The sequence below is a fragment of the Myzus persicae genome, unplaced genomic scaffold (genome assembly GCF_001856785.1).
Source record: "Myzus persicae strain clone G006 unplaced genomic scaffold, MPER_G0061.0, whole genome shotgun sequence".
Taxonomy (NCBI): Eukaryota; Metazoa; Arthropoda; class Insecta; order Hemiptera; family Aphididae; genus Myzus; species Myzus persicae.
The window spans coordinates 1-16,887 of NW_019100798.1; the positions used below are offsets into that span (position 1 = coordinate 1).

Here is a 16,887-nt window from a genome sequence, read left to right on the forward strand (position 1 = left end):
GCACTTTGTACATGTGAATTTATTAATGGATTGCAGTGTCTATCAAGTGTATTGTGCGTGACATCTAAGATCAGTAAACTACTACAAGCAGAATGGCAAGATGTATGTCAAACTAAAGAAATTATAACTGATGTTATTAATAATCTTGAAGAAAAAAGAAAAAACTCTATTGAAAATTTCCATGAACTCTATATTGAAACAAAAGAAATTATGTTGAACTTAGAAGTCGAAGAAAAACTGCCCCGTTTAACTGGTCGTCAAACTAAAAGACCTAACTATCCTGTTTCATCAGTTGAAGAGTATTACAGAGTGTCAGTATATATTCCTCTGGTAGAAAATATATTAAATGATATGAAGGAAAGATTTAATAATGAAAAAAATCAAGCTTTTTTATTTTTATCTCAACTTACTCCTAAAAACATTATTAAAACTAACAATGATGATATTGTTAAAGTAGTTGATGTCATTAAAAAATATTATACATTTGAAGATATGGATTTTATTGATTTGGAAGCAATGAACCTTAAAACTGAAATTAACCTATGGAAATCTAAGTGGATAAGAATAAAAGATGAAGGTATTTTAATAAATAATAACTTAATTTGTTAGATGTGTATCAATAAATAAGGATGTTTTTGTTTTAGGAGGACATGTCAACCTAGATGTCATCACTTCTGCGGAAACTTGTAATGAGATACTTTATCCAACTGTAAAGAAGTTGCTTTTTATTTTAGCATGCTTGCCTGTTAGTGTAGCCTCAGCTGAAAGATCATTTTCTACTCTAAGAAGGTAATGCTTAATTCTAATTGCATGCATAGTATATTAGTATCATAGGCATAACTAAAAGGGGAGGGCTTTGTTGGGCTTCAGCATAAGTTGGTATTAACTTTTTTTTACCTACAACATAAATTTGCTATAAAACATTTTTGGGAATGTTTTGCCCCCCTAACGTAAAGTTACGCCTATGAATAGTATAAATTATAGTTAGTATTTAATCAAGTTTATATACCTACTTCAGCTATTGCAATTTTAAAAATATTTTTTGTTAGCTTTACAATAGTAAATAATTTGCCATCAAAATTCTTAATAAATTTTTAAAATAAATTTAAAAGTAACTTATTTACTATTGTACAAATTATCATAGATTAAATATACTGAAGATATTTTCTAGTTCATGGTAGTTGAATCTTATCTTTTGTTTTTAAAAAAGTTTAGATTATGCAATTGACATTACTATACTTATATTTGAATTTCTCATTTATTTTATGTAGATTAAAAACATGGCTTAGATCTACAATGGGGCAAAATAGATTAAGCGGATTGGCTTTATTGCATGTGCACAGATCAATAAGTATAAATATTGACAAAATTATTGATAAATTTTCACAAATGAAAAAAAGAAATATTGATTTTATAATTTAATAAATATAATATTGTTTTACTGTAATTTGAACTTTATTGTATTTTATTTACCTTTCTTAAGATATGCAAGGTGTAAAAGATGCAACTATGCAAGTATAAAATGGACCCCACTGGACTAGTAATCAAGAATACACGAATATATATAAAAAAATATTGTACTTAAGTAGTGTATAATGTTCTTAAATTTAGTACCGCCCCCCCCCCATAAAATTAAGTCAAATACGCCACTGTATACGTGTGTGTATCAAATTAGCATTAGGACCATTCCACAAAGCAATGTTATCAGGTTCTCCGGTGACGACCGGATGCGTTTTACCCGAACCCGCATTTGTCGCGATGTTAATCGGTATTATTTTTATGTTTATGGATTATCGTGACCGTCCGTCGACGTAGTTGTCGTATATCGGCGAGTTTAGATAATACATTGTTATTCGAAGTATTGTACAATTAGCGACCAAAATCAGTCGCTCCGCACCCGCCTTTTGCTACGGTCGTAATAATAATACGTATAACTTAATAAATATTAAATTATTTTGTAATAATTGCGTTTATTCTGTGTTTTTCCTTGAGAATTTTAAGCCAGAATGGCTCTCAGCAAACCAATTACGTCGAAATTGAAAGAACAGATTTATCACCAAATATTGAAAAATTATTAGCTAATAAGTCTCTTCATAGGTCTCACTGATGTTTTTTTTTAAATATTATTAAAAATTAAAACATGTGAAATTTAAAATTTTGTTTAATTTAAATACCTATCTGTCCTACCTAATTAAGTATCTATTGAAAATAGAATTTAGATGAATTATAAGTGTAAGCGAGTCTTGTTCATAACATGGCCCGCCAGCTAAATGTAATTGCAATTATAGCCCGCTTTCAAAAAAAATTGGGCACCCTTGTTCTAAACCATTCGAAAAGATATTTTTAGATATAGTTGGACCATTAGTAACTACAGTATCAGGAAATACTTATATTTTGACCATGCAAGATGATTTAATTAAATATTCGTTAGGAGTACCAATACCAAATCATACAGCCAACACTGTGGCTGAAGCTTTCGTAGTACAATGTATGTATTCATGGAATACCTGAAACCATATTAACTGATCAAGGTTAGGTTAGGTTAGGTTAGGTTAGGCAAATTATTAAAAATAAATAAAATAAATACTAGTCCTTATCACCCACAAACAAATGGAGGATTAGAAGATCACACAGAACATTAACTGAATATTTGAGACATTATGTAGATAAAGATTTGAATACTTGGGATAAATTATTACCTTATGCTTTATTTGTTTATAATTCAACAGAACACACGTCCACTAATTATCAACCCTATACATTATTATATGGAAAAGAAATAAATATTCCAGTAAACATAAAAAGTAATCCAGAACCGAGATATAATTATGATGATTATCTTTACGATTTAAAACAAAGAATGCAGGAATCTCATAAAATAGCTAGAGAAAGGTTAATTAAAAGAAAATAAAATCAACAATTAATTATGATAATAATGTGCATAGTGAAGAGATGCATGTAAAAGATTCTATTTTGTTACGAGATAATACTCAGAAGAATAAGTTAATGTATTTATGGAAGGGACCTTTCGAAGTTTTAGAAATATTAGATTCTGAAAATATTGTAATTCAAAGGGGAAGACGTTAAGTCACAGTACATAAAAATGATGTTAAAAAATATCATGAAAATCCTATTTGATAAAATATAATATTAATTATAGCTAAAGTATATGTACAAATAATATTAATGTAAGTAATTAATAAATAATAAATAATAAAATAAAATTATTTTAGGGAAAAACAAAGGAATTTCATATTGGAATTAGAAAGGGCTATTGGAAATGAAACCTATCAAATTAATATATTAAAACAAGATGAGCTACCAAATTGTTTACTAAAACATATAAATACTGCAAATCATAGTTTAATTGAGCCATTTTCAAGATTGCAAATAAAGGAATATACTAAAAACATTGCACGTTTTTACATGATATGACAGAAAATAGAGGATGGTTAGATTACTCATGTTGTGAAACGTTATTAGATTTCATAGAGTATATACCAGAACCTAATGATCTGTTAGAATATAGAAGATTAAACAATTAAATAAAATAAATTATATTGTAGATTTATTGGTTTATTGGCTGTACAAGGACAAACAGGAAACTCAAATAATCAAGGTTCCGAAATGAGAATTTATTATAATACAGGGAGCGAAAATTCAGGAAAAGTTGTGATAACAGGAGTGGAAGTACCTAATACAAAACAATAGAATAAATATTCCAAATACTTTAAATGGTCATTGAAAAATAGCTTCATTAACACTAAAATGTAACACTGAGAGAATAATCAATGAGGAAATAGATATAGGATTATCAGGAAAGCAATTTAAAATAGAACAATCATGTAAAATCCAAGTGATAGGATTAAGAAGAACAGTTGAGGATATTAAAATAGACAATATGGAATATTGGTTAATGTTTGAAAAAATGCCTTTATTTGAAGAAGAAGAATTTGAAAACCAATCAACAGTACCACAAAATAGTATTTCAGATGACAAAACACTTAACAACGATAATAAAACAAAACTATCATTTAACAAAAGATCGCCATTAAACAATTACGACACCACAATTAATTTAACTAATAAAATCATTACTAGTACAGAAAAGAATATAAACAATGCAACCACCATAGAAATACCTAGAATTATTATTAATTCTACAAGTAGAATCCCAATCGATATTACAATAGCAATGGAACAAAATATTACTAATAAACCGACGACTGAAATAATTACGATTAAGCAAATTAACCTAACTACTCAATCAATTAATATAACCACGAATTTACCTACTACCACATTAAATCATTTCAAAACAACTATTGATAAAAGAACAACACAATATGAGGGTAATAATAAGTCCAATGAATCAATTAGTCATACAATCATCATTGATAATAAAGAGCTTAAGGAAGAATATAATTTAAAAAATATTTATGTAATAAGTGTAATAATGGGGGTAGTAATAATATCAATACTTTTATTTATAATTGGTATACTGAAGAATTATGAATTAGTTGAAAGAAACCGATATAACTATTTAACTTCAATAGCTATGACTACTTATAAACCTTGTGATGAAATAAAAATGACAGAAATAGAATTATAATGTGAAATTAATAAAAAAAAAATTAAAAAAATTAAAAAAAAAAAATTAGTTATTAAAAATAAGTAATAAATGATAATGTTAAAATAAGGTATAAAACAGTTCCAATGAAATAAGAATTATTATTAATTATATAATTATCTGTGAACAGAGAATTTAATCGACCAATTGGCTATGCAACAATGGTAATAAGATGTACAGACCCACTAGAATTAACGGGGAAAGAAACCAAACTAGAATTAATAGCTCTGAAAAATTTGGCTAGAAATATAATAATAATGCGGAAAGAACAGTATGACGACCACAGCACTGGTCCATGGAGTCAATTCATGATGAATTGCACTATGAGAATAAGATCAATAAACTTCATGAGTAGAAAGGGTTCAGGGTCGGAAATATAGGTATCTGTCACGTGTTACATGACCTATAGTAACATGTGATGGAATCAACACATAAGACCAAACTCTAATTTTTAGATATATGTAAAACCAATGTGTAATACATAACTGATAATAAAAAAAAAAAAAAGTTTATCCATTTTTATTGTATTGTTAAAAATTAAGATTTAGTTAAGAAATGATGTAAGCAAAGATAATTAATATATAAGGTTGGACACACTGATAGACCTGAGACGGTCCCAACCACTGTGATCTATATAATAAAAGTCAGTTAATAACCGAACGTTGATTTGTTAAGTTCATCGCCTTTATCCGCTTAATTAGTGTATTTAACANAGAATTATTAGATTCACCACCGGAATACAATATAGTAACTGAAATAGAAAAATATTATAATTTTAGAACGGGATCTAATTATGAAATAAAACAAAAATTTGGGGATGATATAGTTTTAAAATCAAATAAACAAGTAGGTGAAGTAACAAAAGTTAAACTTGACAATAGGTTTATAATATTTTTAATAACTAAAAGTGAAACAAGACAATTAACTACATATGGAAATTTATATACTACTCTGTTAAATTTGAAACATTTTTGTGAAAAACATTCCTTAAATAAATTAATAATGAAACAGTTAGGAAGAATTGATGGATTAAAATGGACAAAGGTTAGAGCTATGATTAGATATATCTTTCGAAACACCGACATAGAGATTCTTATTTGTTCAAAATTAGAATATACAGAGGAAGAAAAATTAGTTATATTTAGACAACTTCATAATTCAGTGTTAGGAGGACATGCCGGAATAGGAAAAACAGTTAAAAAGATTAAACGACAATTTAATTGGCCAGGATTGAAAAATGATGTAAAAACTTATATTAAAAATTGTGAATCATGTCAAAAGAATAAAGTAACGAATAAAAAAATTAAACAACCAATGGTAATAACAACGACAAGTTCAAAACCATTCGAAAAGATATTTTTAGATATAGTTGGACCATTAGTAACTACAGTATCAGGAAATACTTATATTTTGACCATGCAAGATGATTTAACTAAATATTCGTTAGGAGTTCCAATACCAAATCATACAGACAACACTGTGGCTGAAGCTTTCGTAGTACACTTTGTATGTATTCATGGAATACCTAAAACCATATTAACTGATCAAGGAACAGATTTTCTTAGTAAAACATTTACAGAAGTTTGTAAATTATTAAAAATAAATAAAATAAATACTAGTCCTTATCACCCACAAACAACAAACGGAGGATTAGAAAGATCACACAGAACATTAGCTGAATATTTGAGACATTATGTAGATAAAGATTTGAATACTTGGGATAATTTATTACCTTATGCTTTATTTGTTTATAATTCAACAGAACATACGTCCACTAATTATCAACCCTATACATTATTATATGGAAAAGAACTAAATATTCCAGTAAACATAAAAAGTAATCCAGAACCGAGATATAATTATGATGATTATCTTTACGATTTATAACAAAGAATGCAGGAATCTCATAAAATAGCTAGAGAAAGGTTAATTAAAAAAAAAATAAAATCAAAAATTAATTATGATAATAATGTGCATAGTGAAGAGATGCATGTAAAAGATTCTATATTGTTACGAGATAATACTCAGAAGAATAAGTTAATGCCTTTATGAAAGGGAAATTTCGAAGTTTTAGAAATATTAGATTCTGAAAATATTGTAATTCAAAGGGGAAGACGTAAAGTAACAGTACATAAAAATGATGTTAAAAAATATCATGAAAATCCTATTTGATAAAATAAATAAAAGTTATAGCTAAAGTATATGCACAAATAATATAAATTTATATATATAAATTAATAAATAATAAATAATAAAATAAAATAAAACTATTTTAGGGAAAAACAAAGGAATTTCATATTGGAATTAGAAAGGGCTATTGGAAATGAAACCCATCAATTTAATATATTAAAACAAGATGAGCTACCAAATTGTTTACTAAAACATATAAGTACTGCAAATCGTAGTTTAATTGAACCATTTTCGAGATTACAAATAAAGGAATATACTAAAAACATTGCATGTTTTTTGACTGATATGACGGAAAATAGAGGGTGGTTAAATTACTCATGGTGTGAAACGTTATTAGATTTCATGGATTATATACCAGAACCTAATGATCAGTTAGAATATAGAAGATTAAACAATTAAATAAAATAAATTATATTGTAGATTCATTGGTTTATTGGCTGTACAAGGACAAACAGGAAATTCAAATAATCAAGGTTCCGAAATGAGGATTTATTATAATACAGGGAACGAAAATTCAGGAAAAGTTGTGATAACAGGAGTAGAAGTAATACAAAACAATAGAATACATATTCCAAATACTTTAAATGGTCATTGTAAGATAGCTTCATTAACACTAAAATGTAAAATTGAGAGAATAATCAATGAGGAAATAGATATAGGATTATCAGGAAAACAATTTAAAATAGAACAATCATGTAAAATCCAAGTGATAGGATTAAGAGGAACAGTTGAGGATATTAAAATAGACAATATGGAATATTGGTTAATGTTTGAAAAAATGCCTTTATTTGAAGAAGAAGAATTTGAGAACCAACCAACAGTACCACAAAATAGTATTTCAGATGACAAAACACTTAACAACGATAATAAAACGAAACTATCATTTAACAAAAGATCACCGTTAAACAATTACGACACCACAATTAATTTAACTAACAAAATCATTACTAGTACAGAAAAGAATATAAACAATGCAACCACCATAGAAATTCCTAGAATTATTATTAATTCTACAAGTAGAATCCCAATTGATATTACAATAGCAATGGAACAAAATATTACTAATAAACCGACGACTGAAATAATTACGATTAAGCAAATTAACCTAACTACTCAATCAATTAATATAACTACAACCGGAAAAACCACGAATTTACCTACTACCACATTAAATCATTTCAAAACAACTATTGATAATAGAACAACACAATATGAGGGTAATAATAAGTCCAATGAATCAATTAGTCATACAATCATCATTGATAATAAAGAGCTTGCTTAAGGAAGAATATAATTTAAAAAATATTTATGTAATAAGTGTAATAATGGGGGTAGTAATAATATCCATACTTTTATTTATAATTGGTGTAATGAAGAATTATGAATTAGTTGAAAGAAATCGATATAACTATTTAACTTCAATAGCTATGACTACTTATAAACCTTATGATGATATAAAAATGACAGAAATAGAATTATAAGTGAAATTAATAAAAAATAAAAAATAAAAAATAAAACTAGTTATTAAATAATAAGTAATAAATGATAATATTAAATAAGGTATAAAACAGTCCCAATAAAAAAAGAATTATTAATAATTATATAATTATCTGTGAACAGAGAACTTAATCGACCGATTGGCTATGCAACAATGGTAATAAGATGTACAGACCCACCAGAATTAACAGGGAAAGAAACCAAACTAGAATTAATAGCTCTGAAAAATTTGGCTAGAAATATAATAATAACGTGGAAAGAACAGTGTGACGACCACAACACTGGTCCACGGAGTCGATTCATGATGAATTGCACTATGAGAATAAGATCAATAAACTTCATGAGTAGAAAGGGTTCAGGGTCAGAAATATAGGTATCTGTCACGTGTTACATGACCTATAGTAAAACTGTAACATGTGATGGAATCAACACATAAGACCAAACTCTAATTTTTAGATATATGTAAGACCAATGTGTAATACATAATTGTTAATAAAAAAAGTTTATCCATTTTTATCGTATGAATTATTTTGATAATCATATATCTTTGTATAGGTTATTATGTATAACTACAATTATTGCTGTGGGACAACAACCGTTTACTAATGAAGAATTTAAAAACGAAACAACAATATTTTTCGAAAATCAAGGAGATCTGCGAATTGTAGGAGCACATTGGGAACTTGTCACTTATGTGCCATTAGTAAATTATGATAATAGGTATAATCAGTTAGCGAATGAAATTTTAAATATGACAAGTCATTGTAAGGATTTATTATCTGAATATGAGATATGTTCAAGGTTTTCAAATATATTAAAATCAACGTTTGTAGAAATAGCTTCACAAAGGGAGCAAATGTATGAGTCCATTGGCAGGAATAATAGTACAAATGAGAGTATGAAGGAAGGAAACACTGTAGTCATTAGGAATAAAAGAGGTCTAGTAAATATAATAGGAACAGCAATGAAAACTTTATTTGGTGTATGTGATGATGACTGTACAAGAGAAAATAATGAGAATATTCAGAAAATCGAAAATAGTAATGTTAATATGTTACATATATTGAAGAATCAAACCACTGTAGTAAAATCAGCAGTACAAGGAATAGGTAGTGCCTCTATAGAAATGAATAAATTATATATTGAATCAGGTGAAAAGCAAGGTATGTTGTGCCAACAAGGCTATAGTTCCATTTTTATATTGTTGGAATCCATCATGAATCCATGCTTTTTGAGGATGTTTGCCAAATAACATGCAGTGTAAACAATATACCCTGTTTTCTGATGGAGAATATGTTAACCAGTCTCTACGTACCATTGTTCCATCACCAAGTTTTTTATGATACCAATTTTCATGAAAACTACTAAAATTGAAATTTTTAATTAGGTTCATTATTATATTAATTTAATATAATGTTTTAAAATATAAAATACTACTTTAGGAGTTGGTTATGTTATGTTATGTTTTTTTTTTTACACTCATTACTTTAAAATTTTTATGGACAAATGTAAATTTAATAGGTGATTTATAGAAATGCCAATTTGATCACTTTATAATATAATATAATTTGGTTTATTATTAATTTATATTGGTTGTCACTTGTCTTATATGCTACGTCTATGAAATAGAAATCTTATTTTATAAATCCATAATTATTTATCACACTACAATTTATAAAGTATGTATTTCAATAAATTATTTAATACATGAACATGATCTATACTCAAAATATTTTGAAAAACATTTTATAAGCCTTTTAATAAAAATTACTATAAAAACAACTAAATTAAAATATTAAAGAATTGTGTAATTATATAAATTCAAAACACAACATAAAAAGTGAATAATTAATTAACATTATACTAACTTCTTCATTTCATTTTTTGGAAATTCTCCATCAGGCATTTCATTATGATTTGGCTGATATGGTCCCCAACTCAGTATTAAATTAATCATATCTGGAGAAAATTTAATAGCTTTAAATATTGCTGGGTCATTTTTCCATTTTGAATTAACACTTAACTCAAAGACTCTATCATGAGTATTATTGAGATTTCGCACTGTAAATTAAAAAAACACATTTATATTAAGTGAAATAAATTAAAATATATTATAATAATATTATGTTATCTTAAAATTAGAATTTATAAATTAGGTAAAATTATAAAGAAAAATGAATATAATATAATTGGGTACTTATTGATCATACATCAATTGAATTTCTATTAAAAGTCGAACAACCATAGGCCTGAACAGACTGTTCGCAAGTTATGCAGCTGATATAATGTACCCCATGATATAAATTATAAATGCTCTTAAATCCCTAAAAATAGGATTGTATTATGTATTTATGAATAATATGGATATAATATTTTGGATCCAATTTCTTCTTTTATATATTCCTGGTGCCAAGCTTACTTTTTGTTGCTTTAAACTTGCATGTGTTCATATTGTCAAATTATAAACATATTATTATTACCTATGGTTATTACTTATTATTAGAAAATATTTAGTTTTTCTTATTTTTTTTTCACTATAAAGGTTTGAGTCATTGGCCCTAACAATGACCATTGACCATATTATACAAATATATAATGTTATGCTGGATTTATTTTCTAAAATTAATTTCATATTCCAAAGCAGAATATTTTTCTAAGTATTTTGATTCATAAAAATCGAATTTAGGACGAGTAGCTTATGAGTTATAACTTTATAAGTATTTAAAGTATAGTCAAGTCGGAGTAGTGGACAAATATTTTGCGGAGTAACCCCGTACCACTCCACTCCACCAATCTAAACTTCAAATACTTATAACCAGGGCTCGGAACTTTATGCATTTGCATCTTTCTCATTAAGCTGCATATTTAAAATCTGATTCGATACAAATTTGTTTCATGAACCATACAGTTGAAATACAACAATTTATGTTGCATATTTTTGCATATTTTACTAAAAATTTATATGATTATGCATATTTAAAGATTTTGAGTATATAAATGCATTTTATGGTAAAAATGTATAAGAAATCAATAACAAACAAGTTTTTGATAGTTGAATATTGTAAATTAAATAATTTAAAAATAAATAGCCGCCGCACACAGTTTTACCGATAGGTGTCACTAATGCCATCGGCGACGCTCGCCCGTATGGTTTATAGTGTTTTTAATAAGAAATAAGAATTGGCCTTTAATGACCGTAATGACCGGCCAGGTTTTAAATTTATATTGAAGTCGCTCGTTAGATAAAATAAAACAAAATACCCATATACCAATGATATTGACTTATTGTATGTTCGTGGTGTGTGTCAGTATGAGTTTGTTCGTATGTCGAAATCGAAAACGTATTCGATAACGGTGGGCTGTTACTTTAATAAATTAGTGTGTTCGTAGTTCGTATTGTTCGCTTACCGTGCTCGATTACCGCTTATGTGCCACGTAATATTCTGATTTTAATATTCATCAGACAAAAGTTAAAATGCCTAAAGAAAAAAAAAATTTAAGTAGTCGTTTAAATACTTTCGTGTCTGAGTTCGGTAAAAATGTTTTTAGTATTGACACAAGGGTATTATTTTGCAAATTCTGCGAAACGAAAGTCGATTTGGAAAGAAGATCCAGCGTAATACAGCACTTGAAAACAGAAAAACATTTGCTTTCTGTTAAACGTAATGAAAATCAAAAAGAGACCAAGTGCCAACAACTTTTAACCAATGATTTACCGTCTAAAAAATCAAAGTTCAGCCTGGATTTATGCAAAGCTATGGTCTCAGCTAATATACCACTGAATAAACTGTCAAATATAGAGTTTCGGACATTTTTGGAAGTTTATTCTGGAAAAGATATCCCCACAGAATCAGTACTTCGAAAATTCTATTTAGACGACTGCTACAACGAAATGATGGAAAAAATTAGGCAACGTGTTTTTGACCGAAAAAATTGGGTGTCACTTGATGAAACAGCAGACGCAGAAGGTCGGTATATAGCTAATGTAATAATAGGGACTTTAGAAGAGGATACTGCTGGTCCAATTTTTTTACTGAATACTGAAACCCTAGAAAAGACCAATCACTCTACGGTTAGTAAACTTTTTGACAAATCATTAAGCATTTTATGGCCTGATAAAGACTCTATTATGAGTATTATTGAGATTTCTCACTGTAAATTAAAAAAAACACATTTATATTAAGTGAAATAAATTAAAATATATTATAATAATATTATGTCATCTTAAAATTAGAATTTATAAATTAGGTAAAATTATAAAGAAAAATGAATATAATATAATTGGGTACTTATTGATCATACATCAATTGAATTTCTATTAAAAGTCGAACAACCATAGGCCTGAACAGACTGTTCGCAAGTTATGCAGCTGAAATCCTGATTTATATATATTAGTCCCTGATTTTGGATTTTTAGGATATATGGTTCTGTTTCCCCTTGACATGTTATCGTTAATGTGTCATTAATAGTTGTGTATAACCAAGTGTTTGAATATTTTAATTTATGATATATATTTTTAGTGATTATTATTACTCCTGCTTCACAATTGTTTGGTAAAACTTCTGGATTTTTAAATAATGATACTTCACATGGTTGCCTAACCAATGTATAAACCTCATGCATAAACCTGATCAGAATGCCCAATTTTTACAAATATATTTTGTAGGTGAGGATGAGAGGCAAGGTGCGCCAATTTTCCTGACGTCAAACCAGGGTTGGTCAAACAATTGCAAAGCATACTCCATGAAAAAAACAGTTATGTCAAACAATTTAAGACCACGATTAATGCGGTGCAAAACAACTGTAAAGAATTTAAAGTGGTCATCCGTGCATACAGAAAACCCACTAATGCTCATGTTGGTCGCTTTAATGCACTAACACAAAATGAAATAGCTCTGATAATTGGAAGTCAGCAATTTGAAAATAGAGACATCGTACTTCAAAGTCACGATAATAAACTACAACGTATCAGTGAAATTCATCGAGCATACGACGCTCTGCAGTATCCACTTATGTTTTGCCATGGCGAGGACGGATATTCTATTGACATACCATTGTGTAATCCCACTACGAAATTGCCTCTTGAAAAAAAAATTTTTTGCGGCATCCTTTTATGCTTACCGAATTATGATTAGGCAAGAGGAAGTTAACCATATTGTATACTTCCGCTCCCTCTTCAGTCAATTTTTGGTCGATATATACGCAAAAATTGAAACTGAAAGGTTGAATTTCATTAGGAATCATCAGAAACAGCTAAGAGCTGAGAACTATATTCATCTCAAAGATGCTGTGTTGAGGAATGATGTTAATGCAACTGATCTAGGTCAAATGGTAGTACTTCCTTCATCATTTACGGGCGGACCTAGGTATATGCATGGACGAACTCAAGATGCCATGACATATGTCCGCGTGCATGGTCGCCCTGATCTATTTATCACATTTACATGTAACCCTACTTGGAAAGACATCATAGATGCACTGTTTTCTGGACAAAAGCAAAATATCGTCATGACATTATAGCGAGAGTATTTCATATTAAAGTAAAGAAATTAATGGCACTCTTGACAAAAGGAAAATTATTTGGTGACTTACGGTGTTATATGTATTCTGTGGAGTGGCAAAAGCGAGGATTGCCTCACGTTCACATCTTACTGTGGCTACAGAATCGAATTTCATCAAACATAATTGATAATGTCATCAGTGCCGAAATACCAGACCCCGAGCAAGATCCTCTTTTATATAACATCGTCAAAAGTAACATGATTCATGGTCCCTGCGGCAGCTTAAACCCTAATGCTCCTTGCATGAAAGAAAATACATGCAGTAAAAGATACCCTAGAAAACTTTGCCGAGAAACACAGACGGGAGACGATGGATACCCAGAGTACAAGAGGAGGTCTACAAATGCCGGTGGTTTCACTGTAAGAATTAAGGGACTTGATTTAGACAACCATTGGGTTGTGCCTTACAACCCAGTCTTATTACGTACTTTCAATTGTCACATCAATGTAGAGATGTGTCATTCTGTTAAGTGTATTAAGTACATCTGTAAGTATGTAAACAAGGGTAGTGACCAAGCAGCGTTTACGATAGAAAACCAGAAGGATGAGATTACAATGTACGAAAGTGGTAGGTATATCAGCAGTGCCAAGCAGTATGGAGAATATTATCATTTTTTATTCATGAACGATATCCTACGGTTTTTCATCTAGCCGTCCACCTTGAGAATGGTCAGCGAGTATACTTCACCCCTAATAACTTGGCAGAGAAGCTCAATAATCCTACTAAGACTACGCTTTTAGCATTTTTTGAGTTATGCAAAACTGATGTTTTCGCCAAAACCCTCCTTTATTCGGAAGTGCCTTCTTACTTTGTATTTAAGAATAATAAGTTTCAAAGAAGGAAGCAGGGAAGGAATGTAGATGGCTGGCCGACCGTAAAGAAGGACGATGCATTAGGAAGAGTGTATACTATCCATCCACACAATACTGAATGCTACTATATTCGTATGCTTCTTCATGAAATTAGAGGACCAACATCTTTTTCAGACCTAAAGACTGTTAATGGTATCCTCCATAATACATTTCAATCTGCCTGTAATGTGTTAGATTTACTTGAAGATGATAATCACTGGAACAATACGTTAAATGAAGCTTCTTTGAGTGATTCTCCTTCCAAGCTGCGCGAACTATTTACAGTAATGTTAGTATTTTGTCAACTATCGGATACCTTAACTCTTTGGGATACACATAAAAACAATCTTTCAGAGGATATTATCCGACAAATGGATGCTGACCAAAAAGATGAGGCTCACAACAAATGTTTGATACAAATTGAAGATGCAGTGCTTGCTGTAGGAGGTCAGAGTATATCAAATTATGGGCTACCTCAGCCAATAAGGACAGAAAATAACTTTGAAAACATAGTCTATCAGAGAGAGATAAACTACGACCTGAATACCTTAACAAAGGTAATAGTGAGCAACGAGGCCTTACTGACGAACGAGCAATACAATGTCTATAGTCGGATAATGCACAGCATTAAATCTGATACTGGAAAAATTTTTTTTTTAAATGCTCCTGCAGGAACAGGTAAAACTTTCCTTATAAACTTGCTTTTGACAAAAGTAAGGAGCAATCGTAGTATTGCTTTGGCTGTTGCATCTTCTGGCATTGCTGCTACGCTTTTGGAGGGGGGAAGGACGGCCCACTCAGCATTCAAACTTCCTCTCGATCTCATTAACACAGAAACGCCAATGTGTAATATACCAAAACAAAGTAATATAGCCAAAGTTCTTCGCAATTGTAAGTTTGTTGTTTGGGATGAAAGCACTATGGCGCATAAAAGAGGTTTTGAGGCACTTGATAGATCTCTTAAAGATATAAGAAATAAAAATGAAGTGATGGGAGGAGCAATTGTTCTTTTAACTGGAGACTTTAGGCAAACTCTACCAGTTATACCAAGAGGAAGTCGAGCAGATGAAGATAAAGCATGCATAAAAGCTTCTTATTTATGGCCGTTAATAGAACAACTTTCTCTCAAAAAGAATATGAGGGTCCACCTGGGAGGTGATGTCACAGCTGGAAAATTCTCTGAACTTCTACTCAAAATAGGAAATGGAGATTTTCCCGAGTTAGCTGGAAAGTTGGTTATCACAAAGGATTTAGGTTTAGTAGTGACAACACTACAAGAACTTATAGTTCAAATTTATCCTGATATTACCGATATAAAAAACAAATCGATGGATTGGTTATGTGAGCGCGCTATTTTGACCCCTAAAAATGACAGGGCAGGTGTGATTAATGAAATTCTTCTTAAATCATTTAAGGGAACAGAAATGGAGTATAAGTCTATAGACATGGTACTGAAGACAGATGAAGCAGTTCACTATCCTGTGGAGTTCCTCAACGCACTTAATCCCCCAGGCTTTCCAGCACATAAGTTAGTCCTTAAAGTAGGAGCTCCAATTATGCTGTTGCGAAATCTTCACCCACCCAAACTCAACGTTTATACCACGTATACCACTTTTATCATCAAACTATCCATTCGAATTTAAAAGACTGCAGTTTCCTATCAAGGTATCTTTTGCAATGACTATAAATAAGTCGCAAGGGCAGTCGTTGAAGATAGCACGGATTGACTTGAGTGATGACTGCTTTACACATGGGCAATTTTATGTGGCATGCTCCAGAGTTAGTTCCCCTACAAGCTTAGTCATTCTTGCCCCAAACGGAAGAACAACCAATGTAGTTTATAAGGAGGTGCTATAATAATAATTAAACCTAATAATAATAATACTATAATAATAATAATAAAAAATAATAACACTATTCACATCCTATAAATAAATGTTATCAATGAATCTAATAGTGCTATAACAATTAACACACACACAGAAACAATTAAATTGTGAATTCCACGTAATATCAGTACCATCAATACAATTAAATTAAACACTAACACACGGCCTATGAAAATGCCAAAAGGGAAATTAACATATGGGCAACGCCGTGTCGGGTAAGCGAGTAATATTATATTTCAAAGCTTTAATAAATACTTCACCAAACAAA

General features: G+C 29.7%; 2 protein-coding genes across 2 annotated transcripts; both read left to right on the top strand.

The window, feature by feature from the left end:
• Positions 1-6: 6 nt before the first annotated feature.
• LOC111043049 lies at positions 7-1,038 on the top strand (the record flags this gene model as incomplete). Its single annotated transcript, XM_022327833.1, has 2 exons — positions 7-577; positions 645-1,038. Coding segments are annotated over 2 exons (720 nt in total), but the record flags the coding sequence as incomplete, so codon positions are not given.
• A 12,831-nt stretch (positions 1,039-13,869) lies between these two features.
• Positions 13,870-16,373, top strand: LOC111043047. The gene is made up of 2 exons (XM_022327831.1): positions 13,870-14,446; positions 14,530-16,373. The coding sequence occupies exons 1-2, from the start codon at positions 13,870-13,872 to the stop codon at positions 16,371-16,373; spliced, it is 2,421 nt and encodes an 806-aa protein (XP_022183523.1).
• The last annotated feature ends 514 nt before the right edge of the window (positions 16,374-16,887 follow it).

Coding starts and splice junctions, on each gene's coding strand:
- LOC111043047 (XM_022327831.1), top strand. CDS start 13,870: ATGGCACTCTTGACAAAAGGAAAATTATTTGGTGACTTACGGTGTTAT. Junction 14,447..14,529: donor GATTACAATGTACGAAAGTG/GTAGGTATATCA, acceptor TTTTTCATCTAG/CCGTCCACCTTGAGAATGGT.